General features: G+C 56.7%; 1 protein-coding gene and 1 long non-coding RNA gene across 2 annotated transcripts in view; both read right to left on the bottom strand.

Moving 5' to 3' along the window:
- The window catches only part of TRABD2B (TraB domain containing 2B), a 214683-nt gene that overhangs the window by 33426 nt on the left and 154228 nt on the right, over nucleotides 1–27029 (bottom strand). Inside the window, exon 3 of the mRNA XM_021096678.2 lies at nucleotides 1303–1449. Within this exon, the coding sequence (XP_020952337.1) occupies nucleotides 1303–1449 (147 nt within the window). The remainder of the gene's footprint in view (nucleotides 1–1302; nucleotides 1450–27029) is intronic.
- LOC146402984 (uncharacterized) lies at nucleotides 13746–18598 on the bottom strand. Its single transcript, XR_014805177.1, has 4 exons — nucleotides 18306–18598; nucleotides 16194–16260; nucleotides 15023–15170; nucleotides 13746–14793 (listed from the first exon to the last, which is right to left on the bottom strand). It is a non-coding gene; the product is annotated as an uncharacterized LOC146402984 (long non-coding RNA).

Raw genomic sequence — 27029 nt, 5'->3', positions numbered from 1 at the left:
CACTCCCTTCATTCACCCAGTACTGACTGAGTCCTGCTCCATGCCCGGCACTGCTCTAGCCAATAAGCAATGAATCAAACGGATGCAAATCCCTGCCCTTGGGGCGTTTATGATGCAGTGGGGAAGGACAGTCAATAAATAATCACTGATCAGTAAATCAAGATCAGCAAATCACAGCATAAAGGCTGTGGGGGAATGTGAGCAGAATAAAAGGCAGGGGTGCGGAGGGCTCGGACTGCAACTTAGATGGGGAAGGTGGGGCCCCCCTGTCCCTGAGACGGTCTTTGAGTTCCGTCTTGAAGTCAGCGAGGGGTGAGCCATGGTAAGACCTGTGGAGAGGCCTTCCTGGCGGAGGGAACAGCCAGTGCAAAGGCCACGTGTGCGGTGCGGGTGGCTCAGGGGTCAGCAGGGCGGCCCGTGCAGCTGGAGTGGCGCGTGCGAGGGGAGGCGGCGGACGGGTGGCTGAGGGTGGGGAAAGGCCTCCGCAGAGACTCTGGCTTTACCCTGAGGAAATGGGGAGCCAGTGCAGTGTCCGGAGCAGGGAAGAGGCTCCTAATTCTGCTGTCCCTTGAATGGATGGATAATCAAACACCAGGCATAGAAAGCAGAGGGGGACCTCGAGGTGCCTGCCCTCCACCCAGGGCGTGGGGGTGGTTTCTCAGGGGAGGTGACCTTGACCATGGCCGGCTGGGAGGAAACCGGGAGGGAGGAGCCTGACGAAGGCAGAGTAGTGGGAGAGGCAGCGCGTGGTGGAAGTGCTCTCAGCGGCAGAGGTCGGCAGAGGGAGGTCTGTGGGGCGGGGACCTGCGTGGGGGACGGGATCCGGGCCTCGACGGCCAGCGAAGCTCTTGGGATTTACCCCCCGGGCTAAGGGAGGCCTGGCGGAGCCGTGCTCAGCTCCCAGGCTCCCACCCATCTGGCCAGCCTGGGGTGATCTCCCCGCCAGGACCCTGATCCAGGCAGAGCGCCCTGGGCCGCATGCAAGGCCACTCTGAGGCACTCTGGGCTGTCATCTCCCCAAAGGCTGAACGGAGCCCCGCCGAGGCCTCCCTCTTCTTACAGGCCAAGCTTCCAGGTCTGGGCCGAAGAGCTGCGGACACCAAGCTCAAGGGCTGCACTCCCTTCGCGCAGCCTCAGTTTCCCCATCTGCAGAGCAGAGGTACCAACCGCTCCTGCTTACCGTGGCTGGAGAGAAGAGCACCTGTGCCTGGCACACAGTGGGCGTCTAATAAATACCTTCCTCTGGGCCTGGCTGTGGAACGGGTGCCCTGGAGGTGCCAGGGCCAGGGGAGGGGAGCCTACCTGGGACGTGTCATGGTTGAAGATGACGGCATTGAGGTCCCCGCAGTTGTAGTGCTTGATGAGGTCCTCGGTGGTGTAGGGCGCCTGCAGGCTCCCGGCCCGCACGCTCTCATGCTGCAGCAGCGTCTGGTTCAGAGCAAACAGCACCTGCGCGGAGGGACGAGAGGAGTCAGGGCTGTGCTCCCGGACCCTGGCTGAGGATCCCTGACCCTCCAGGACGGCCCTCCTTCTGCTCGACTTTGGGGCACTGGGCCCTGAAACAGGGTGTGGGGGCCCCAGCCACCGCTGGCACTGCCCGAATGTCCACGTCCCCGGGTCCTCACTCGCTGGCCTCTCAGCACGCTGGGCTGGCTTCCCCTCAGCCCTTTGCCTTCATGGGTCCCCGCTGCATCTAATAACGTGGCAAAGTGAAAACCCTCGCTGTGCCTGGGGTTTGGAGTGATGGGTGAGAGTTTCTTTTGGTTCTTTCTCCTGGGCCTAGAAAAGTTCTAGAAGGAGCACAGATTCATTTTGGAATCCAAAGTACCCTCAAACAAAGCAAAGCAAACAAGGGAACAAAAAACCCAGAAAGCCCACTTAGATGTCAAGGTCCAAGCTGCATGCCGTCTTCTCCAGAAGCCACCCTCACCCGGCAAAGGCCTTGGGAGCTGGGCCCCCGACTCGGGTCTGTGCTGCCACTCAGCACGAGTTTCCTCCATCCCCTCTGGGTTCTGGGCCACTGCGGCAGGCCCTGGGGACACACCTGTGTCCAGCCAGAGCTACCAAGGCATCAGGATCATTTGGAGGGCTGGACAGAAATATCAGAGATTCTGAAATTGGAACCTCTGAGGCGAAGCCCAGGACATTCATTTTTAACATGCTCCCTGGGGGTTTCTTTAGCAGTCCGACTGTTTCTGGCATTTGAGGACCACAGCTCTAATGGAACACGGCCAGCCCAAGGCACGAGGCCCTGAGACATGATCTCAAATGTCCTATTTTAACGTGACTGACAAGGGGTTAATTTCCAAAATATACACATATCTCACACAGCTCAATATTAAAAAAAAAAAAATCAAAAAATGGTCACAAGACCTAAATAGACATTTCTCCAAGGAAGACATACAGATGGCCAACAAGCATCTCTAACTATTAGAGATGTTGAGCAAATCAAAACCACAAAGAGGTACCATCGTACACCAGTCGGAATGGCCATCATCATACAGCCTACGAACAGGAAATGCTGGAGAGGGTGTGGCGAAAAGGGAACCCTCCTGCACTGTTTGCGGGAATATAAATTGATGCAGCCACTATGGAAAACAGTATGGAGGTTCCTTAAAAAGCTGAAAATAGAGGTACCATGTGATCCAGGAATCCTAGGCCTGGGCATCTATCCAGAATGAAAATTCTAAGTCAAAATGATACATATAGCTTAATGTTCAGGGGGTACTATTTATAAACAGCCAAGACACAGAAGCAACCTAAAGGTCAATCAATGGATGAATGGATAAAGAAGATGTGGTTCATTTAAATGAGGGACTATTACTCAGCCATAAAAAATAATGACATAATGCCATTTTCGGCAACATGGATACAACTAGACATTATTGTACTAAGTGAGGTAAATCAGAAAGAGAAATACACATATTATATGATATCGCCTCTATGTGGAATCCAAAAAATGCAAATTAATTTATATACGAAATAGAAATAGACTCGTAGACACAGAAAACAAACTTAAGGGGAAAGGGAGCAAAGGAGGAATAAATTAGTAGAATGGGGCTAACAGATACCCATTACTATTATAAAAGAGATACGCAGCAAGGGTTCACTGTATAACACAGGGAACAATATTCAATATCGCGTAATAACCTATAAGGGAAAACAATCTGCAAAGACAAAACTAAATCAGTTTGCTGTGCACCTGAAACTAACACAATATTGTAAATCAACTACATTTCAATTGAAAAAAAATAAAATGTCCCCTCTTGGAGGGGGAAACTGAGGCCCAGGAGAGGAAGGGCTGTGTCCAGTCGTGCATGGCTGGGACTGGCGCCAGCGTCACAAAACTGTGCATCCCAGACTCTACTGGCCAAGAGGAAGGGAGCAACGTGACCATTAAGTGGGTTATTTAGCACATGTAGAGGGAAAAACAATTGCATTTCCTGTGCCAAATATCAGGAAGTGGTCTCAGGCCACCAGTCCTTGCTGCGTCCCCAGCGCCAGCCTGCCCAGCAGTGCCGAGGCCCCGCTCACCCAGTCTGCAGAGTCTGGGACGACAGCCCCCCAGCCTCTTGGTCTACACCAATTCAGACCCCAGCATCTCTGGCTGGGTCCACTGCAGCCCATCCCCTTCCCTGCAGACCCCCTCCCTCCCCGCCAGCCCCTATTTTTCTGCCAGTCATCTCGTCAAAGCACAAATCCGATGGTCTTTCTCCTTTTTTGCTCAAAACTTTCATGGGTGCCTCCTACGCTGAGGATAAAGGCCCAGCTCCACGAAGCCTCTCTGACCACCTGGGGGCTGGGCGAGGCCCCTCCCTCGAGCTCCCAGGGGACCCGGTGGCAGCCTGATACAGTAATGCCCTCAACCTTGACACTTTCCTGTATCATGCCCTTGGCCGTGGAACTCAGGCTCCCTCACGTTCTGGCTCTGGACTTGCTGCGTGACAGCTGGAGGCCAGCATCACCAGCCTCCAGAGGCAGCGGAGGAAGCATCGCAGGTGTGCTGCTACCTCTCACACGTCCACGTGGCCTCGAGAGCAGCCCAGGTTGGCCTGTTGGAGGGTAAGCGCCCAAGTGCTTCCAGTGTCCCCCCAAGGCCACCTGAGGCCAGCCGACAGCCAGCCAGCTCCTGCACAAGCAAGGGAGCCCAGGTGAGCCCAGCTGAGCCTCCATGCCTGCCGCCGGGGTCTGGCCTCGGAGCAGGCGCCTCCCAGCACAGCTGTGGGGAGAGGTGGGTGACCCACTGTGCTTCCCTCCAGCAGGACGCGGACATTGGATGGTCCCTGCCGTTTGGCTACCTGTCTCCTTGCTTGGGCTCTGAGCTGCTTAAAAGCAGGAATTGCATCCCATTCGTTTCTGTATTGGTGGCACTCAGCATGGTGCTTGGTAGAGAGAGGGTGTCACCCATCCGTTCTTTGACACTTTGACACAAGCTGTGGTCAATTCACAGCTCAAGGCTGCTCTGTCAGTCCTTCAGTCTCGGCCCTGGAACTCGGGCATTCTGTCTGCACTGGGGGCACGCTGCCACCACGTGGCAGAAGCTTCTACCAAGTGGCATTCGCCATGTGGTTCCAGGACACATACCCTGAACAGAAAAGCTCAGGCAGCAGGTACACAGAGTCTGCCTAAAATACTGTCCCGGGAAACTGGCCAGGCTTGTGTTCATGAGCTCACCTCCACCCATGCCCTCCCATTTGTGATTCTGGCCGGGCAGGCCGGCCGGAGAGCACTGAGCTGTGGCAGCCCAGGCTGCTCCCCTAAGGAGCTGACTGGTGATGAGGTCACACGCCACCACCCCTGGACCTTCTCCAGGTCCCCAGGCTCTGGCCACCACCCCTGAATCCGATCTGCAGCCACCTGGCACGGGGTGTCAGTGGCAGCAGGACGGGTGGGGATGGATCGCAGGAGGCAGCAGCCCTGTTGCCATGGATACCGTTGAGGCCAGTGGCACCTCCTCCCACCCAGGACGGGCAGGGATGAAAGCGTCTGCGTTGGGCCAGAGCGCTGCGGCACATGCAAACGCCCTGTGACCACACCCTGTGCCACACACCCCTGCCCTGCTGCTTCTCAGAGCTGGCACCACCTGGCCTGCAGTGACATCAGGTGCCCAGAAGATCGGGCAGGAGGAGAAATGGCCCCCTGGACCCTCTTAGACACAGGGCATCACTTCCGTAGTCATGTGGCCCCTGCAGAATTCGGGGAGGGGGGTGCTCTAGTGAATGAAGCGTGTTACCGTCTGCGGGGCCCTGAGAACCGTCCTGGCATGGAGTAAGTGCAGAATAAATGCATGTTAAATAAATGTTGGAAGGAAATAGTTGGGCCTCAAGCTTTCTGGATGGAAGCTGAAGCGCCCCTAGGGTCCAGTGGTTTTTCAAACCTGATGTAGCCATGGAATCCTTTCTTGTTTTTATTGCTTTCCAAAGGAAGCTTACTTGGAACACAAAATGTGCAGTAGATAGAAATAGAAACTTCCTCGATGTTTGTTTTTGGCTACGGCCACAGCAGTGGAAGTTGCCAGGCTGGGGATCAAACCCTTGCCATAGCAGGGACCACACCTGATCCTTAACCCACTGCGCCACAAGGGAACTCCTGAAATTTCCCTGAGTGATCTGAAGGAGGCAGGCCAGTGCTTCAGCTCAATGTCCCTGTGCTACAGGCTCCCGAGGCTTCTCTGTGGAACCACAGGTGCCCCGGAGCCTAGTGTGAGAACCACTGAGCTCCTCCTGTGCCTTCTTCACACAGAAGAGGAGAAAAGAGAGGGGTCCAGAGCAGGCAGGATGAAGCTTGCTCAAGGCCACACAGTGAGCTGGGGTCACCCTGGGCTCCCTGTTTCCTGACCCCCTCTGCGGTGCCCTGGACTGTGTATGGGGCTGGATTTCCAAATGCCCACTGGCACCGTCCGCTTTTATCCCACAGACCTTGCCATACTCACTTTTATCATTTTCAGGAGCCTTGTGAAATAGCCAGAAACAGCCAGGGAGTATTTATTACTAAAATTTCAGAGACGGAAAACTGGAACCAGATCATTTAAGAAGCATCCCTCGTGTGGCACAGCGGGTGTGTGTGTTGGGGGGCAGGGCTGAAACCCAAACCTGTCATTCTGGACTCCCTGTGACACCCAGCACAAACCAGCCCCCACCCGAGCTGCCCTTGGTCCTGGCACTCATGCCATTGGAGTGTCCATTGTCCACGTCAGGCAATTCCCTGCTCGCTGCCTTGTAGACGGAGAGCTTGTGAGGGCAGGGAGCCTGCCCCTCTGGTTACTGCTTAACAGAAGACATTCTAGAACCACTTCGGAGGGATAAACAATAAGATGTACTGCACAGCACAGACAACTGGACGCCCCTTTGGCTCACGACATAACTCCTGCACAGCACAGAGCACTGTAGGCAAAGTCCTGTGATGAGCCGCAGTGGAAAAGAGTATTTTTTAAAAGCATATATATACACATGTATATATAAAATGGAATATATACTGTGGAAATTAACACAACATTGTAAATCAAATATATTTCAATGGAAAAAAAGAACTACTTCCTCTTAAGAGAAGGATGCTGACCGTGAATCACGTGACCTTCCCCCTCTGCCTCTTCCTGCCTCGAATCCCTCCTTTGTAATTGGTTAAGCGGTCCTCAGCCATTCATTATCAGGATAACTGTGTTTATTAACACTTACTCTGTGTCAGGAGCCCTCTAGGCATATAGATATCTAGCCTTTACAGTTGGTGCGTGTCAGCTCCATTGAATAGACTGGAAAACAGAAAGCAGCTGCAGTGGAGATAAGTCACCCAGCCGGAGTGGGTGGGACATGCATTCGAGCCTGGATCGTAGAGCCCTGGAACCCATGCTCTCCGTTCACCACTGCCCTCAGGGCTTCCCTCTGCTCTTGATGGGACATGTCCCCACTCACAGCTGGGAAACCAAAGAAGCAGAGGGGAGGGGACCCAAGGCCTGCACATGGCTGGCAAAGGGCAGGGCTGGGCTCTGAAATTATGTTTGTCAGGTTCCTGTGGCCAGGACTTCAAAGTAATATGTGCTCCTTCGTGGGCACTTTCAACACTTCCAAAAGACTCGGGAGCTACATTCGTTCATTCAGTCATTCAACAAACACTTTCTGTTGATCCTCTGCAAGCATCTGGGGTTGTTAGATTTACTGGACTTGGTTTCTACTCACGTAGACCTCCTTTTAGAGGCAGATATGCCAACTGGCCATTACCCTAGAGGATGTTTGATACCTGGGGCTGATGAGGCCCAGCACGTAAGCATCAGGCAGTGCCTTGCCTTGATTCCTGCTTCCGTCATTCGCCCTGCATCCCAAGCCTGGCCCTGCTCAGACTCCTGGGCCTTGGCGTCTTCTGCTCCCGGCCACTTTAGAATAACAAACCCTCCCTGCCCATAGCCTCGGTGGCCCATTCTGGGTTAATGTTTATGACATGACTTTGACATGCAATAACAAACATGGGTGAAGGCGAGAGCTGCCTTGCTCCCCGCAGATGGTCATGTGTGGAGGCCTGGCCACCAGGAGCCCCTGAGCATCCCGGCGGCCCCCTCCCTCACTGGTGCTTGCAGGCCAGGAGCTGGCCTGCGGCGTCTGCTGAGCATAGGCCTGGAATTTAAACACATCTTCCCAACACAGCCCTTGGATGGAGGGAGACAGACGCCAGGAGGTGGGACAGGTTTATCGCTCCAGATTAGTCTGGTAAACAGTCCTGGACGGGCTGGGAGGGCCAACACTGAGCCTGTGCTCACTCGTCAGCCCAGCAGCATCATCAGAAGGCAGGACCCGCGTTGTCGGGAAGGACATTGGAGACAGGCCTGGCTCTCAGGCGGGGGCTGTCCCCTCTCACCCACCCCAAAGCACAGGGAACTCACAGTGAAGGCACTGACCCACCTGGCAGTGCTCACCGAGGGCTTGGCACAGGCTAGGCACTGTGCTGGGTCGAGGGGTATAGTCAGAACAGAGCAGATCTGAATCCTGCACTCATCAAGCTTATCGACTGGGGAGGAAACGGAAGAAATAAAGTAATTCCTAAACTGTTACTATTTAGTGCGTAGGAGACGCAACCATGGTTCCACTGAACCGGAAGATCAGACTGCTCCCCATCACTTTGGGCTCCTCCCGTCTCTAAACCAACAGGCAAAGAAGGCCATTACCCTAGAGGATGTTTGATACCTGGGGCTGATGAGGCCCAGCACGTAAGCATCAGGCAGTGCCTTGCCTTGATTCCTGCTTCCGTCATTCGCCCTGCATTCCGTCATTCGTCTCTGTGCTGGCTGGGAGACGGGTCCCAGTGACCAAGGGGACACTGGCCTGCTGTCCACGTGGAGGTGAGGCAGGGCATCTGCAGGACAGTGGATCCCAAGGGTGCCTCTGAGGATTATCTCCCTGTGTGACCCACTGTCATTGGGGACCTCCTGGGACCCAAGGCAGGCAGGACATCCAACGGCCCAGACCCTTCAGGAGTGAAGGTTTGGGTCATCCCACCAGCTAAAGCGCCACGGGCAGCGGAGGAGCTGGCAGAAGGCGAGGGACTAGGAAGTGGTGGTGGGAAGAGGAGAAGCCGGTCGAAATACCGGCTCTGCCCACGTGACCAGTTACAGAAACAAGGACTCTCCTTGTCAGGAGTGTTTCTTCCTTATTTTGTTAAGAATATGTGTGTGGGTGTGTGTATAAAACCTTTGCTTTCTTCTCTCTCTTCTTTTTTTTTCCTTCTCTCCCATCGTGGACCATACGACATATTGAGTTTATGTTGTGATGCTTAAGTATTGTTAACTCAGATGCTTTAAGTGCTGTATTCGAGTTATGGTACATGAAGGAGAAGAGTGAATACCATCAAAAGGCTGTATCTTCTTCCGGGGAAGGCGTGAGCGTATTTTGGTTGCAGGAAGAATTGCCATATCATGCCAGGCATAAACGTGGCCTCGTTATTACTTATTCAGAGATCAGGTGTGGTTTAAGGAGGTACTGTATGGGTGGCGAGTTGTCAAGGGGTGGACCTGTGATGGTTAATTTTGCCAGCTTGGGCTAGGTCATGGCCCTGGACACTGGGTCAAGTTGTGGCTGATTCTGACGTCTTTGTTTAGGTGGGATTTGCATTTCATCAGGAGACTTTGAGACAAGCACGTTACACTGCACACTAATCAGATGAAGGTGGGCTTAGGCAATAAGTTGAAGGCCTTAACAGATAAGCCCAACCTCCTCGATGAAGGGGATTCTGCCAGCAGGCGGCCTTTGGACTGGAACCAGAGCATCAACTCTTTTCCTCCAGGTTTCCAGCCTGCCAGCCCACTCTGCAGGTTTGAGACTTGCCAGCCTCCACAATGGGTGATCCAATTCCTTCAAATAAGTCAGTCTGTATGTATATATGTATGTATGTGTGTATGTATGTATCTACACATGCTTTTTGTTCTGTTTCTCTGGAGAACCCTGAAACATACAGTGTGTTACAGAGAGAAAATGAAGCAGCAAAAGAGGGCAGGAAGGGATGAGAGAGGAGGGAACAGCAGGTGCAAAGGCCCCGTGCATATGGAAGGAGGAGCAGAAGCCAGAGTGGCTGGAGCTGAGTGAACACGGAGGAGAGGGATGGGAGATGAGGGCAGAGTTGATTGGCCCGCCAGGTTCCACGGGCCACGGTAAGGATATTAAAAAACCATCCCATACCAGAGGTCTTCCAGGCAATGGACTGCTGTTCCCACATGACACACGAGGAAACTGAAGCCTTAAGGGTGGCGAAGGCACCTGCACGAGGCCTCGTATTGAAGAACTGGAGCTGGATTCAAACTCAGGTCCAGCTGGGTTCTCTCTGCGACCCCTGGCCTTGGGCCACCGAGCTGCCTCCAGCCAGTCGTTGGTAGGAGGAACAGACAGACCAGTAGGGGCTGGTGTGAGAGGCCCCAGTGCTGAGCAGCCAGCTGGGATGGAGGAGGTAGGATTTAGCTGTGGGGCTTGCTTGGAGTGGAGCTGACATACGGGAGAGGAATTGGCGACATGGCCAAGGTACCCCACCTGGAACGAGGCCGCCTGTGCTGTTTTTCCTCTTTGTCCTCCCCTGTGCTGAACTCACGTTCCCAACCTAAGGACCTCCCCTCTCGTCCCGCCTCTGCCTGGAACCCTCTCCCACCCCCAGCTCCCACTCTGCTTCTCAGAGGCTCTCTTCTCAGCCATTCCCCTGCTTAGTGCTCGCTTCCTGGACCACTGTACTCTCTCCGCTTCCTCACTATGTAAGGCTCATTCTTCCTGCTCAAAGCTGAACACTCCAAGGGCCGGCAAAGTACCTTTCTTGGTTGTGGCTCTTCCTCCAGCCAAGAGCACAGGGCCTGATACTTCCACAGTAGATGCTTGAGAAATACGTGCACAATGAATGACTGGATGGATGAAAAGCTGGACCACCCATCCCAGACTCCCATCCTGTGCAGCTCCCTGGTAGGACCCAGTGCCCCCAGGGCCCCTTAGACCCTGGGCCACGGATGTTGGCTGGGGTGAAGGACAGCTCTGCCTTGCGGGAAGGTTTCTCCAGCCTGGAGATTTCATTACAGGTTAGAGCCTGTCGGGCTCTGGCTCAGGTTTATTTATTTATTCTCCTGGCCCCATTGACGGCACCAGGGCAGTGCCGACTACTTCCCTGCTTCCTGCTCGGCGTGCCGTGACCCCCCAGCCCCCAGCCCAGAGCCCTGTCCCTGGACACTGGGCACTGAACAGCAGCCTCCAAATAAACACAAGATTTCCTGGAGCCAGGACTGGCTCTGGGCCAGCAGGTAGGACCAGCTCCCTTCTCCATCTGAATCTCTACCATAAAGCCCTGGGCAAGCCATTTTCCTCCCCTGAGCCTTGGTTTACCCACCTGCAAAAGGGGCCAACTCACACATTCACTGAATACATTTTTATTGAGCACTTACGATCTAGATACTGTTCCATACCCTGGACGGACAGCAGTAAACAGAAAACAAAGATCTCTGTCGTACTGGAGTTTCACTCAGGAGGAGAAAGCTGGCCATGAACATAAACAACCATAAAATATCTATGTTAGAGAGGGACGACAGTGGCTGGGAGAAAATAAGGCAAGGGACGTAGGAAGTGTGTGTGTGTGTGCGTGCGTGTGTGCGTGTGTTGGGGGTTGACATTTTAGATGAGATGCCCAGGAAAGCTGCAGTGAGAAGTGACACTGAGAAGAGACCTGCAGGAGACGAGAGAAGCGGTCACATGGATATCCAAGAGAAGGACAGCGAGAGCAGCAAGTGCAAAGGCCCTGAGGTAGAAGCAAGCCTGATGGGTGTGAAGAGGCAGAAGGAGGCCAGCATGGCCGGAGGGGAGTGAATGAGGGGGATCCAGTCCATGAGATCTGCTGCAGGCAGAGACCCAGCAGAAAACACGTGGTGCGCTGCCAGGGGAGTGCGCTCGGCTGAAGTTCAGCTGAAAGGGTAACTGAGCCCCCTGGTGACGGGATACTCAGAGAGGTGTGGACAGGAGACGGTGGAGCACTGAGGAGCAGCAGCAGTGGGAAGCTTTCCTGCTCCTAAGCCTTAAAGGGAAAGGGAGGTCAGGGAGCTGAACCTGGCCAGAGCCACAGCCACTGCGGGAGACCACAGCGACCACTCCAGGACTGGACCGCAGGGGCCAGCAGGGAGAAGGGGCCCAACGTCCCTGGTTCATCCCCTGCCAGGGCTTCCCACTGAAACCAGGACAAGGGAGGCCAGGTGACTTGTGTCAGCTCAGGGCTCAGAGCGGGGAGAGCAGAGGCTCAAGCTGGAGAGGCAAGGATGCTTTCCAGGACGTGGTCGGAGAGGTGGGGTGGGGTTGGTGGGGAGCCCGTCCCCCCAGCGAGATGGAAAGTCCCAGTGGCTGAGCAGAGGTGGTGGCGGTGGCTGACATGGAATCTGGGGAGGCAGGCGCGAAGCAAGGAGATGAGTCCAAAGCGGAGGCAGCCGTCTTCCTCCTAGAGAGAAAGCTCTGAGCACACTCCTCCCTCCTGGGCCTGAACCCTGTCCCAAACCCCAGCCGCAACCCAGGGACTTGGACTGCGCTTCGAGCACAGATGCTCCCCGCTCCGAGGACGCCCACCGCTGGACCCCGGCGGTGCCGCCACTTCCTGCATCTGCCCTGCAGTGTGGGCTGGCCGAGCCTCCGGCAGCGGAGGCTGACTCACCCTAGCTTTCTTCCCTTCTTTTTTCTGAATGCCTAGTTTCTCCACCCAAAGACCACCCTTAAAGATCCCGGCATTCCTCTTCTGTCCTTCAAGTCATGCCAGGAAATGCTCATAAATCCGGAGCCACCCACAGGAGGAGATTAGCATTCTGCTGGGTAGGGAGGCTGACAGCCGGGCTGGGGCTGGGGCTGGGGCTGGGTGGTGGTGGGGGAATGCGGGCAGACCCAGAGGCTTGGGGTCTCCAGGAAGGGAGTTTGCATGGGGTCTGCCCTGTGGGATGACAAACGGGTCCCTTGGTTTTTTAGTTTTAGATACAGATAAGCTGGAGCGAGGCTGGAAACCTAGATTCCAGTGCTGCAGATCTGCCCAGACCCGCTGGGGGCCTGCTTTCTGGTCACAGGGTCCCCTGCTGAAACATGAGGATGCGGGAACACCTCTCAGCTGTGCTTATCATGCTCTAGGAGCCTAGCATTTTAGGAGGGTGACGCCCCACCGTCTCAGGATTTAAATAGCCTATGGGTCCAGGCACTTGGCATAGGGAAACTCACTGATCCTTTCTTTTTTTTTTTTTTTTTTTTTTTTTTGTCTTTTCTAGGGCCACGCCCGCGGCATATAGAGGTTCCCGGGCCAGGGGTCAAATCGGAGCTGTAGCCTCTGGCCTACGCCAGAGCCACGGCAACGCGGGATCCGAGCCACCTCTGCGACCTACACCACAGCTCGCGGCAACGTCGGATCTTTAACCCACTGAGCAAGGCCAGGGATTGAACCCGCAACCTCGTGGTTCCTAGTTGGATTGGCCAACCACTGAGCCATGACAGGAACTCCTCGTTGATTCCTTATAACAGCCCAGTGAGGCCAACGTTTTGTCTCTACTTTATGGACAGGGAAACCAAGGCTCAGGGAAGCAAGTGACGTCCCATGGTCCCCCATCGTTAGGGCTCCGTGGCCCCAGCCTCAGCTCTGCCCAGGCTTCAACATCCATGCCCTCCCTGACCTTGGGGTCAACTACCTGCCATTAATTTTTTTTCTTTCTTTTTTTTTTTTTTTTTTTTGCTGCCTATTAACCACCTCTGAGCTCTTAAATTGAATACACACTGCGCAGAGAGCAAAAAGAACCAAATGTATCAGCAAGTCCCAAGAATCATCTGGACCTGCCTTAAAGCTTTGAGGACCTTTGAGATAGTGGAGCAGCTGGACAGGTAAACAGATGATTATAAAACCCAGTAATCCATTAAAGATAAAAGGGAAAAAAGCGACTTTGGTGTCTCCAAGGGGGTTATGACATGGCCTAGGAGTTGGCGAAGGAATCAGGCTCCTGGGCTGTGCAGGATGAGTGCGACTGAGAGAAAAGCGTGTTCAAGGTACGGCGCTCGGAAGTTCATGTGACAGGAGTCAGGCCAGGAGGGGATCCAGTGGCGAAGGATCCTCACCCACCCAGCCCCGCTCCGCTTAAGGTTCAGACAGAAACGGATGGGGAATTGCAGGTGAGCAGATTGAGACCCTCGAAGGGACAAGCGTCTACACTCTACACGGCAGGCCATCAGTTAGTGGTTGCCATGGTTACCATCATCCTCATTATTATTACAAAGCAGCTGCATCCATTGCTTGGACGTACGCAGTTTTTATTTTTCCTGCTGTCTCAGACGTGCCTGCTGACACAGCTGCCTAGACTTCAAAAGGCAAGTCTCCATTTTCATTTGCAAAATCAGTATGAAATTCCTAGAGGGCTTGTCTAATTCCTTCTGGTCTGACCACACAGCAATTACCAATTTGCAAGGCGGGGCGGGGGCGGCTCATGGGCCCCCCCAGCAGGGTGGGGACCTCTGCGCTGCCTTGGTCCTGGGCAGCGGCCAGGGAGGATGGGTTTGATGAGGGCAATTCCAGGTGGCCGGGCCCGGGGGGCGGGGGCAGGGGCTGGCTTCCTGAGCAATCGAGGCTGATGACTGAAATCCTGTCTCCGCTAAGTCACAGGCTGTACGTGCTTCAGAGACGCACCCTGCAGAGCTGCAGAAGGGGTGGGGCTCTGACCCTGGCTCAAATCTGCGTCCTGCTGCAGACAGGCTGTGTGAACTTCCCATTCTGCCTCTCTGGGTGAGGTGATGCCACGAATGTGGGCCAGGCCCTTCTCCTCTCCAGGCCTCAGTTCACCCATCTGCCAAGTGGAGAGAATGATACTTGTCCTCCCTGCCAGGGCAGCCAGCCTTCTAAAAACCTTGGAAAGCATCACTGGCCCTCCTGAGGGCATTTGAAGAAATTCTGTTCCCTAAGCAGCAGGGTTTGTGTGTGTGTGTGTGTGTGTGTGTGTGTGTGTGCGCGCGCGCGCGTGCTCCGAGGAGGAGCCAGAGCCAGCAAATGCGGATAGATTCCTATTCATGCGTCAGTGATCCATATGGATTAGTGCCAGGCCCTCTTGGTGGCGAGTGCTGGGGCCATGGAACCAAATCAGCACCATTTTTATCCACAAGGATCTCGAGGTCAGGGGCGGAGCGAGGCAGGAGGCAGTTGAGGAGGCTTGGCAACCAGAGACTAGTGGCACTTGTGAAGGCAGGGCACAGGATGGACATGGAGCTGTGGCGAGCAGAGGGGGCTCAGCCAGCACGGGCACTCATGGAGGAGACGTCTCCGCAGCGATACCTTGTTGGGGGCACACGTCTGCCAGGCAGAGAGACAGGAATTCCAACAGTGTCCACGCCCAGGCAAAGGCTGGCGGGGGCGGGGGCGGGGGCTGAAGGTCAGGGAGGAGCCGACCGGCCATCCTGGGCTGAGCGCCGTCTGTGTGGCCGGTGTCGGGTGTGAGCTGGGATGGGAGTGGGGAGCCGGGGTGAGATCTGGAGTTTGAACTTTATCTGAGGGACCCCCGGAAGCCACAGAAGTTACATACGAGCCGTCAGAACTTGGATTTAGAGCTGCCCGCTGGCTGCGTCACAGAGGAAGGATCAGAGGAGCACAGGCCACTGCAGGCAGGAGGCAGTCAACCCTCTTGGGCCAGGAGAGGCGAGGACCCACTTGGGCGAGGGCTTTGGGGATGCCTGGAGAAAGCGAAGGCAGGCTGGAATTCCAACTCCTTCCTGAATGTTCTAGAAGCTCAGGGCTCAGAGTCTCTCCCCGTACCCACCACTGGCCCCTCTCCTCTGCCCAGAATTTCAGGGCTGGGTCCTCCCGCGCTTCTCTTCCACAGTAGGGGGAGGAGCTGGAAGAAGGAGAGCAGGCCCAGGATGGCAGGGAGGAAAGAAGACAGCTGGGGGGGCTGGCAGGGAACCTGTGGCCTTGACAACCCAGGGGTGGACACGCTTGCTAGAGCACATCAAAAGCGACAGCAGCATAGAACTTGGCCTCACAGACAAAACGAAAATGCAGTCCCAACCTCTCCCGCTTTTCACCTGTTGGGTCACAGGAGACACTTCTTGGCAGCAGGACGGGAGGGTTGGAGACTTTGGCTCTGCCAAGGGAGGTGGGGTCCTTAGATCCTGCGTGGGATCTCGTTGTCTAGAGAGGACGCTGAGGCCCAGAGAGGGCAGGAAGGTGCCCAAGGCCACACAGCAAGCTGGTGGATCCAGACTAAGGCAGGGAGAGGATTTCCTTGGGCAGCTCGGGTCTCCTATGCCCCCTCATCCCTTCCTTCCCCCCACCACAGAAAAGGAAAATGTTTTTAGACCCGACGCAAAAGAATGCGAAGCTGAAATCTGAGCCTCGGGTCTTGGGAAAAGGATACGGAGAAGGCAGACGGATTCTGGATGAGCAGAGATGGGCAGTCCTTGCAGATGGGAAGTGCTCAGGGCTGTGCAAGGCCTCCTTCTGCGGGTCTGACCTCGGAGGGCAGGCGGAGGGTGAAGAGGGGAGCAGAGAAGGACCCCCAAAGCGCTGGTTGACGTGCCAACCCACCGTGGGAGGGCACTGGGAGAAGCGCTCCAGCCTCTTCGATCCCCGCCGACAACCTTCTCTTGGGACCTCCGGCCATGCTGGCATATTCCACGGCTTGGCCTGGACCTGCCACCGGGGCCCCAGATCAGGCCCCCCCACCCACATCCTTCCTGCCCCACCTGGAAGCTCACCTCCTCTCAGAAAGTCTCCCTTCAGCTCTAGTCTTCGTCTGTCTTCTCCTTTTGTGAGTTTCTGAAACTGAGAAGGGCAGCAATAGCCCTGAGTCTCTTTCTGCCTTGCGGTGTCGGGGCTCTCAGAACTGAGGGTTGTGTAGGGATGTGTGTGTGTGCGTGTGTGTGTGTGTGTGTGTGTCTGTGGAAGAGAGGGCTCAGATGGAGACAGAGCTAGAGATGACAGATTCGGGACCGGGACACAGACTGCCCTGTACACCCTCCATGCCACGAAGGGTCCTAACCACAGACTTACATTCACCCATGCAGCAAACATCCGCCCTGGGCCAGGCACTGTGCAGGAGTCCCAGGAGGACTCGAGATGAATGTAACTTGGTCCCACCACTTCCTGACACCAAGTGGCCCCATCGGGCACTTTCCATGGTTCAGTCTGAGGCTGGCACACCAAGCTCTCTGTGATCTAGCTCCCGCTGCATTTGGGCCTGCACCCTCCTTCTCCCCCCTTTTACTTCTACCTCCACCTGCTGTTGGCGGCCATTGCACTGGACGATCTCAGAACTTGAGGCCAGGGTCTGAGCTGCACCTGGTACCCTGAGCATCCCTGACCTGATGCATGCTCACTGGGTTCCGGGCCTAACAAGGAAAGAGGATGCTGTGTGTGGGCGTGATCTTTGAAAAACACAAATGAGGCCACGACACTCCTGGGCTTAAATCCTTCCTGGCTCTGCTCTGCTCTAGGAACAACCATGGACTCCTTCAGCATGCTTCTCAGCTCTACTTGGTGGGCCCTGCCTGCCTCCTCAGATTCACCTCACTTCCTGCCCTCCTCGCTCTGTGCTGGCCACATGCTGCCTTGACAGGTTTTATCTGAATTGTGTTCTCTTGTTCCCACTTCAGGGCCTTTGCACATGCCGGTCCATCTGCCAGGTGTGCCATTCCCATCAGCCCTCTTTTTTTGCCCTATCAATTCCTACTTATATTACAGATGGTGACTCAAGGATCGCCTCCTGAAATTGTCTCCCTTGATGTCTAGATCAGTGCAGAGGCCCCCCTTCAAGCCTCTGCTACACCCTGTACTCTTTCTTCAGCAAGCTCATAACAGACTGTCTGCATATACCAATGGATGCAATCACTGCTTAGTGTCTGCTTATCCTAATAATAATATTACCTACCATTGATAACCATTTGTTCAATGCCAGACGCTGTACAAAACTCTTTACAAATGTTCTTTCTTTCTTTCTTTCTCACTTTCCCTCTTTCTTTCCTTCCTTCCTTCCTTCTTTCTTTTCTTTCTTCTTTCGCCACATCCATGGCATATGGAAGTTGGAAGTTCCTGGGCCAGGCTTTGACTATGAGTTGCAGCTGTGACCTATGCTGCAGCGGCAGCAACACCAGATCTTTTAACCCACTGTGTTGCGCTAAACCCAACCCAATCTGCTGCAGTCAGATTCTTAACCCACTGAACCACAGTGGGAACGCCTACAAATATTATTTTATTTAAGCCCCTAACAACCCTGTGAAGTAGTTACCATTTTTATCACATTTTACGGATGGGGCAAAGGAGGCACAAAGTTGCTAAGTGACTTGCCTAAGGTCACACAGCCAGTAAGCAGTGGATGGACCAAGGTAGTTTGGCCATTTTAGCCATGTGCCAAACGGTCTTGTGCCCACTGTCATGGGGACAAGAGGAGGGTGGGGACCGTGTCTGCTGTGCGATCCTCCCATGCTCAGTACCAGCCTGGGACCCGCCACTCTCAGCCCCACACTAAAGCAAAGGCAGGAAGAAGAGGCTGGGGAGCCAACTGTGGGCAAGACACCCAGGAGCAGCCTCCCGGCTCCTGAATCGGAGAGACCGAGTGTTCCAAACCAGTAAATGGCCCTTCTCAAAAGAGAACCCAGATGTGGGGCGCATGCAGGGAACACAGACGTAGAGCCAGAGCTGAGCAAAAGCCCAAACGTGGACCAGAGCCTCAGGATTCGGGGCTGCGGACACCCCTTCTCAGCTGCAGGGCTTCTTTTCCAAGCACACTCAGTCCAGGCGCCTGCTACATGTCCCCGGGGTTCACACTGCAGCTTCAGCAGAGGCCCTTGGGGGTCGTAGCCGTGGCCCACCTGCTGCCTGCAGGCCAGGCCATCGCAGGTCCTGGCTGTGGACCTGGAGGGTCTGAGGTCTGATCCTACGGTCCTGACCTCTGCCTCCTGGAAGCTCTGCCTCCCGCCAGAGGAGCCGACCTGCTTCTGAGACCGGTGTCTGCCCTGGAGATGAGGCAGGGGGCCCCTCGCTGCACCCAGGCCCGGCCGGGCCCAGGAGCAGGGCTGGGAGGTCAGGAAGCCTGGGAGGCTTCCCCCCAGCTCCCCGGCCCCCCTTTGAAGGGGATCAGGTTCCCCCACAAACATAATTGAACAAAAATATGAGAGAGAAAAGGTCTTTGTTCTCCCATTTACAGCGTCAGAAAACATGTAACAAATTAGCCGTTTATGAGGTAAGAGAACGGGGCTGTGCCCTGCGGCCAGGAGGCCCGGCCGCCGCACAAGGGGCCTCTCAGTGCCCAGTGCAGGGGGCAGCTCACCGGGCCCGCCTGCCGCGAGTGTGGCCTGGCACCGTGGGCAGAGGGAGGCCCCGCCTGACCCCTGGCTCGGCTTGGGCGAAGCCTGGCCAGCGGGCTCTCGGTCCCAACCAGTCAATGATGAATGCAGCTCTCGGAAGGGCCTGGCAGCCGGCGAGGGGGAGCGGGGACCTCAGGATGCCCCGCCTCCCAACCAGCCTGTCACCAGCCCCCTCCTCCCCAAGGGACCTTGACGCTGCCCTCCCCGCTGGGGACCTGCTTCTCTACCCCTGACAGGAGGGTCGCTGATGCTCCCGGGCACACGTCCACCTGCAGAAAGGCCTGAGGGTGGCTGCCCTGCCCCTTCCTCAGAACCGGGCAGTGGAGGGGCCTCTGGGCATGGCACAGGAATTTTCTCCCAGATATCTTTAAATTGTTTTCTAGGATTTGATCAAAAATTCCAGCTGAAGCACCAAACGGAGGATGTTGTTGAGGCCAAGGGGGACCGGGGGGCTGGCTGGCTGAGTAGGAAGCAGCCCCTATGAGGAGGGGGGGAGACTTTCTGTCTTGAGCCTGGTCCGGCCCATTACCTGCCTCACCAGTGGGTCCAGAATGGGGAGGCAGCGCTGAGGCATGGAAAGCGCTCCCTGGGCGACCCTGCTTGGTGATTCTAGGAGCTGGGATGTCACAGGCCCTACTGGTCCCACTGTGGTTCTGAGGCCCCATGACCTTGACAGCTCACTTTTGTTCACACGCCTCCCTCACTGGCATTCGATGGCTTTGGCATCTCACAGCTTGGTATTTCTCTCTTTCTTTTTTCTGTCTTTTTAGGGCTGCACCCACGGCTTATGGATGTTCCCAGGCTAGGGGTCGAATCAGAGCTGCACCACAGCCAGGCAACAGGGGATCCAACCCGTGTCCGTGACCTACACCGAAGCTCACCGCAACGCCGGGATCCCCAACCCCCGGAGGAGGCTAGGGATCAAACCTGTGTGTTCATGGGGCCTCTGTCCCCATGTCCCCCCCACTACCCTGCTGCAGGGCTGGGCACACGGCAGGCCAGTAACTGTCCCAGGCACATGGCAGGCCAGTAACAGTCCCGAGGGCATGCAGGGCTGGAGTGTCCCCTGCTGCAGGCCAGGCCTGGGACTCTCGGTCACACGGTCTGTGCTCCCGCTGGCCTGCACTTTCTTCTCCACTCACACAGGGCAGGAGGCTTACGATGGCCCCACGCCGCTGGGAGCACAGGCTGGTGAGACCATGGGTCCCTGCCAGTCTGGGGTAAGGAATCCTCGGGCAAAGCAAAGCGCGGCGCTGGGCTTCGGCATGAATATCCCGAGTGTTTCGTCTGCAGTCACAAACACTTCGCTTTCCTGAATCTGATTTTATTTATTTTGATTGGATCTTAACAGTTCTTTACAAGGCTGAAACCGAAGCTGCCCGGGGTCCCTGGGAGACTTGCTAAAACTTCAACTGCACCCAGTTTACCAGAGCAACTTGAAAGTCAATCAGCAGTGAGGCACAATTTGCCTCATTATTTCCAGCCCTGGAATTTGGCAGCAGATGGAATTCTGGGCCTGGTGTGGACGCGGCGCTGGGCGGTGAACACAGCAGGGTCTGTCGCCCCCGGCTATGTCTGTGCGGGGTCTGGGGCTGGCCCGGCTGATATTCCCTCTGAGGGTGAGTGGTGCCAGGAAGGGGTTCACACTTGGGGAGGCAAGGACCACAAACCCCCCCCCCCCCCCGAGACCCCAGGTTCAAGGCTGCAGCTCCAGACCCGTGTGGATCAATCCTGTAGACACAGGATTCTGATCACCTCCGGGGACTGAGGCCTGGCTGGGTTCTGAGGAAGCAGAGATGGCATTGGACATGGTTGCTGTCGCAGCCTGGAGACGTTGGGCCAAGTTCTTCCGGGAGGGAGCCAGGTGCCAGGATGGAAGCCGGGCGCTCACGCCTTCTCCCTGCTCACCAGGATACAGGGAAGAGTCCGGGCAGGAGGGGAGGACTGAGAGCACTTGGCCAGGCTGGCAGCAGTGGGTGCCCCTTGCTCACTGCCTGTCCTACCCTGCGGGTCTCACTTCCTACCCCCTGCCCCCCAGCCCGGCACAGGAGTAAAACCAAGTCCAACGGATCCCTTTTATTACATGCCGAGAACTTCGTATGTACACACACAAAATCTCAATTAATTCCCCCCCCAGTCCTGCCATGATGAAAAATAACAAAACCAAGGCTCAGGAAGGTTGACCAACTTGCCAAGGCCACGTGAGAGTGGGGAAGTTTTGACCTGAGTGTCTTTCTTTGCACACACCCCTGCCCCTGCCCGCCCAGGGTCGGGGGGTGTCCCGCCTGGCATCCTTCCCCTCTTCCCCTCCCCCACGCTCCCCCTGCAGGAAGTCCTCCCAGGAGCACCGGGTCCCCCCACCACGTGAGAGGGTCCAGGGCATCGGTTGCACATGCCGTGCCAGTCACAGGGAGTAAGGGAGCCAAGGCTGCCCAGCGAGTGCTGTTTGGGGGGAGGCTCTGCCCTGCGGAGCCTTGAGAGGTGGACAGATGGTCACACGAGCCACCAGAGGCGCCGGGTTCAAGTGATGGCAAATCACTTCACCTCTGCGCCGTCCACACCCTCCTCTGGGAAACGGGTGGAAGAAAGCCCAGAGCTGCCGGAGGCATCGTGGGGGACCCGTGGGAGCCTGACTCACTCACAGGCCTCGGCTTTGGGGGCAGGACCACGGCTCCAGCTCTCGGGACAGAAAGGAGCCTGGAGGTCCTGGCAATCCCTTCCGGGCGGCCACTGGGGGCTGGACCACACTCGTGCACAAGAGCCAGCGCTCCTGAGCAGCTGCACCGCACCCTGGACCACTCCGACTTCTAGGAAGTGCTTTCCACACTCAGCTGAACCCTGCCCATCCATCTCGGTCCAGGCTACCAGCCCCCAGAACGGGTCTTGCTCTGTGACCTTGGAAAGACTGCGGAGGTTTGGGGCAGCATCCGCCCCCTGTGCGGTCAGCCCTCCCCAGATGGACTTCACGCCCTGAGAGGCAGGCCCCTCTGAGCCAGCACGGCTGCAGACCCCCGACCCCAGGCGCCTTCTCTGCACACCCTCCGGGCTGTCAGCCTCCCTCTCCAGACGCAGATGCAGACATCGGAGGAAGGACACGCTCACAGGCGCTGCAACAATGAGGCGCTGCTGGTTAACCCTCAGCCAACCAGGAAATATAATTAAGCTCACTGCCCACCCCAAGCGCTGGGCACCGTGCTCTTTCTCAGACCTTTGCACAGAGACACACACACGTACGCACGCACATCTGTACGCCAAAGCACACCACGAGATCCTGTGCAAAATTTCACATAGATGCACACCTAGATGGACACACACCGACGCAATCACAGTCATACCCACACTCTCAGAGTCACACAGTCACACACATACACTTAACATAGGTTCACGGTCATACACTCGCATCCACGGTCTCTCACAGCCACACACAGAGTCACACACACACGCTCAGGGTCACACTCTCACAGTCACACGTGCAATCATCCCCATACACTTACACACAGTCACACACAGAGTCACGCACATGGTTACAAACACACACACACACACACACTCACACACACACACTCCTCCGAGGCAGAGCCTGTGGACCCCAGGCCTGACCGTGCCCTGGGTGCGCGCTGGCTCTTCCTCCGCCTGCCCGTCTGCGGGCCGGCCCCGGGCAGAAGCCTGTCCCTCTCCGCCCTGCGCGGCTGTGACCCCAGAAACGAGGCCGCCACGGAGGCGTCAGGGTCGAGGTGTGAAGCGCTGGTGCCCTCAGCTCCCCTGGGCTCCAACCGACCCTCCGGGGCGCCCTCCTCCCTGAGCGTCCAGCACAGCCAGCCCCGCGGGGAGGGGACGCGCAGAGACTCGGGATGCGGAACCGAGTCCTGCCCACTCGGGGACCTCGGGCCGGGCCCTTGGCCCCTCTGCGGGGTCGCTGTGAAAGGCAGGGAGAACGTAAACACTAAGCTTTTCATTTTAGACAACGTGATGCGACGGTGTCACCATCATCACCGACTTACGATGAGGAAACGGAGGCACGCGGGCCTTCAAGAGCGGACAGGCTTGTGCTCTTTGTCGCAGAATTACTGTCCCCAGGACGGCTTTAGTTTCGTTCTGGCGCCGGGCGTCAGGATGATAAGAACACACTTGTGGGCCCTGATGACTCCTGATCCGGGTGGTCTCAAAGGAGGCGGCTGTGACTCCATGGAACGCGTCGCACTGAGACAGTGCCACCCTGGTCCACGTCCTTCCGTCCTGGGGTCCATCCCCAGGGCCCCTGGTTTCCCTGTGTGGGTTCCTCGTCCTGCTGTTAGGGCCATGGGAGGGACCGGGACTGGGTCTGGTGGTGGACAAGCCGCCCTGATGAGATCACCGGGGGCTGTGCTGGGGCGTGGGGCCTGGACGCCCCTGTGACTTCGGAGCCTGTGGCCGGGACACTTGGCCCTCCCTGAGTATCTCTGGGGTGTCATCTGCTCCGAAGGCACCCGCTCCAGGCACGGAGTCCTCCGTCCCGAAGGAGCACTGACTGAGGGGACACTGTGCTGGCGAGGCCATCGCTGTGATGGGGCTTATACTGTCCTGACACCCCCGGGCACTGGGCTTCTCCCTGGCCCAGCTCTCTGCAGACCCGGGGCCGGCCGGCAGCGTCATGCTCGGGTCACTGCCTGGGCCAAAGGCTTTGAGGGGAGAGGCCTTGGAGGCTGCGCCTGACCTCTGACTGGGAGCACCAGCCTCTGCTTGTACTCCCCCTGTGACGGGGAGCTCACTAAGGCTCAGGACTTCAGGGAGGATGGCTCTCTGGTGGGCCTGTGTGGTTCCTGAGAACAAAAGCGTGTGTTTGCTGGTGCAGAGTGGGTGGGGGCGCTGCTGGTCGGGGAGGGGATGGGGGGTCTTGCCACAGCCTGAGCACGGGGTGGTGGGACAAGCCCTCAGCGGCACTGGATAGGAGAGCAGAGACTCTGCCAGAAAGGGCAGCGTCAAAGCTGCCAAGACCTGTGAAGACCTTCCTTCTCGTGGGAACCTCTGGGTTCTCACAAAAGCTGGGACGAGAATCCAGAGCCGAGGCTGGGGAGTTTCTGCGCAGAACCCCTGCTGCTGAGATGGGGGCGCTCCAGGAATCACCTCCACCCCCAGGAGGCTCCCCAGAGCCTGACACAACGGCTCGGTGCTCCTTCTCAGGGAGGGGTGGGTGTCGGCTCGTGTCCTGGGGGCCTGGCCCCTGCCGCTGGCCCGAGGGCGACGTTGGCCGCTCTCGTCCTTCCTGGGCTTGGGTTTCCTCCTCTGTGAAGTGGAGGCTGTTCATATTACCCCCAGGGTGACGGTGAGGGCCAGCGACACAGGAAATCAGCCAGCACAGAGCCTGATGTGCTCGGGACTTAGGCTCGGACCCGGCTGGGTGTGGGGTCAAGGGCTGGGAGGAAGGGGGCACCCCAGCGGGCTCACTGAAACTGGGAGATGACGGGCTCCAGGCCTGGTCAGCCGGTGGCCTGGTGTCACCCCTGTCCTCTTCCCTGGCTCCTCCATCCACCTGCCCCAGGCAGGTGACCTCCTCGGGCAACACGGATCTGTTAAGTCCAATTCCCACCAACACCATGGGGGTCCCTCAGCAGAGAGGGGTGCCGGCCCCCCTCAATGTTCCGCAAATTCAGCCCTGGCCTCTGGTGACCCCCCACTGACCTGCACTTTGCGGGGTGTATGCTCTCCAGCCCGTGGTCTCCCTGGTCATCCCTGGGTCCTGGGGGTGGCCAGGACTGTCTCCCCACTTCACAGATGAGGACACCGAGGAGCAAAGTGCAGCCACCCATCTGGGCGAACAGCTCACCTCATGGGGGAGGAAGCGGCGCTTAAACGCGTGTCCAAAGTCCGGGCCCTATTCACTCCCTTTGCAAACCTGCTCCAAGCAGAGGAAGTGGGCAGAAGGTCGTGTGGCAGGGAGGACCCTGCAGCCAAGAGGGACAGCACGGGTGCAAGGGACAGCATGAACTCCCGAGGGCAGTGGTTGAGGCTCCCAGAGCTGCCACTCTGACCCACCGTTCCCAGGCCTGCGAGGTGGCGAATCATGGGCCGTTACCGCAATGGCACATCATAAACAGTCTGTAAAACCTGGGAGCTCAACTCACACCACACAGAGCCAGAGAGCCCTACACACACACACATACACGGCTGCCCACGGGAGGAGGTCAGCTGGCCAACACAAGCCCTGCACTTGCTGTGTCGTCACCCCGTACAAGGCCGCGTGATGGAGACACACAACCAATCCAATTTGTCCCCTGGGGGCTCTTGGGCTCAGAGAGAGGGGGTGACTTTCCCAAGGTCACAGAGTGGGTAGAGCAGGACTAAAGGCTGACCCACGGGTCGCCTCCGGGTCTGAGTGCTCGTGAATTCACACAAAGCTGTTCTGGAAACGCAGAAAGTGAGGCTCAGGGAAGGAAAGCCTGGTCCATCCCCAGCAGTCCCCAGAAGGACGTCCCCACAGCACAGGTCTGACCACACTGCCTCGCTCCAAAGCCCACCCTGGCCCCCACTGCTCCCTGCTCACCTCCCGATAGCTCCTTCTTCTGTCACCTCCCGCTTTCCCACATGGGGGTTCCAGCTAACCGCTCATGAGTCCCCAGGACACTGTCCGCTCTCCCACCTCCACACTCTGGCTTAAGCTACGCCCTTTGCCTGAAAGGTCCTCCTGCGGCTCCTGCAGCTCCTCCGGCTGGGGGACCCCCACCCAGATTGAGGTTCTGTTCTTTACGGGTTTCCACTGAAGAATTCTTGGATCTCTGGGGTCCGGTGCGGGGCTCTGCGGCGGCAGGAACACAGGGTTGTGGTCACAGCTCCACGCCCAGCCTCGGGCAGAGCAGGTGCGCACAAAGCCTCTCCTTTCTGGGGGAGCCGTCTACCCTCCCGGACGCATCCAGCCCCTCAGCCCCGACGAGGGGCACCCCTCTGGGCTCAGGGGAACCTCCAGGGGCACCAAGTGGGAGAAGCTGCTGAGGTCCTGGCATCCAGCTCCACCCCTTCAAGGGAAGCTGACTGAGGCTGCAGTGCTGGGCGGGGCCCTGGGCTGGGAGCAGGAGCCTGGTTCAAGTTCTGCCCCCAGTACTGATTTGCTGTATGGCCCTGCCTCTTGGATGTCTCCTCTGTTCCAAGGAGAGAGACCTGAGGTTCCCCGAGAACAGAGGGTCTGTGTGCCCCTTGGTGTCTGCTCAGTGCCCAGGAGGTGGCAGACCTCAGCAACCACCTCAGTGGGGTGTGAGGGGTGTCAGACTCTTGCTGGGGGGTAGGTGAAAGGTCACGTGTACTCAGAGAATCAAATGCTCTCTGGCGGGTTCCATCCACCACACAGAGGGCAGAAGGGCAACTGGCGATGAACCCATAGACTTAACTGTCATTAATGGAGAAATACCTTTTTTCTCAAGGTGAAAAGCCATTCTTAATTTTCATCATTGCTTTTGGTTGTGGTTTAACTCCTGACATATAATTTAAGATAAAATTATTTAACTCATAATATAGGGAGTTCCCGTCGTGTCGCAGCGGAAATGAATCTGACTGGGAACCATGAGGTCGCGGGTTCGATCCCTGGCCTAGCTCAGTGGGTTAAGGATCCGGCATTGCCATGAGCTGTGGTGTAGGTCGCAGACGCGGCTCGGATCCCGTGTTGCTGTGGCTCTGGCGTAGGCCGGTGGCTACAGCTCAGATTAAAACCCCTGGCCTGGGAACCTCCATGTGCTGTGGGTGCGGCCCTATAAAGACAAAAGACAAAAAAATATATATATATTAAACTCATAGAGTATATTTTACATGTGTCAGTTAATTCACAATACGTATTTATTTTGAATAAATAAAAGAGGGTCTGAGATGTTCACGTTGCGTTGGAAGGAGCCATGGTGTTCAGGTCACAAAGGGGTGGGAGACGCATCCTGAGTAAAGGGTTGATTCTAGGAGGACATTCTAGCAGCAGGTGTTCAGGAAGCCACCAGGAGGGAGGGTCCCTGAGTTCCACCTCTGGAGTGACTTCACATGCTGAGTCTCTGGGCAAAGCTGGGAAAGCCTTGGGGCCTTGCTGTCCTGCTCAGCTGTTAAGTCCAAGGTCCAGGTAAGACCCAGTGGAATGGGCTGTGACTGCAGGGTGGGGAGAGGGAGATGGGGCTGCCCACCTGGGCTTCTTTTTCATCTTTTTTTTTTTTTGCTTTTTAGGGCCACACCCGTGGCATATGGAGGTTCCCAGGCTAGGGGTTGAATCGGAGCTGTAGCTGG

Source organism: Sus scrofa, chromosome 6 (assembly GCF_054392235.1).
Source record: "Sus scrofa isolate SSC_HxYL_T2T_F1_AM1 chromosome 6, Sscrofa_HxYL_maternal_Yorkshire_Landrace_v2.0, whole genome shotgun sequence".
Classification (NCBI taxonomy): domain Eukaryota; kingdom Metazoa; phylum Chordata; class Mammalia; order Artiodactyla; family Suidae; genus Sus; species Sus scrofa.
Note: the sequence above shows the minus strand (reverse complement) of the source record. Positions and strands in the feature narration are given on the sequence as shown.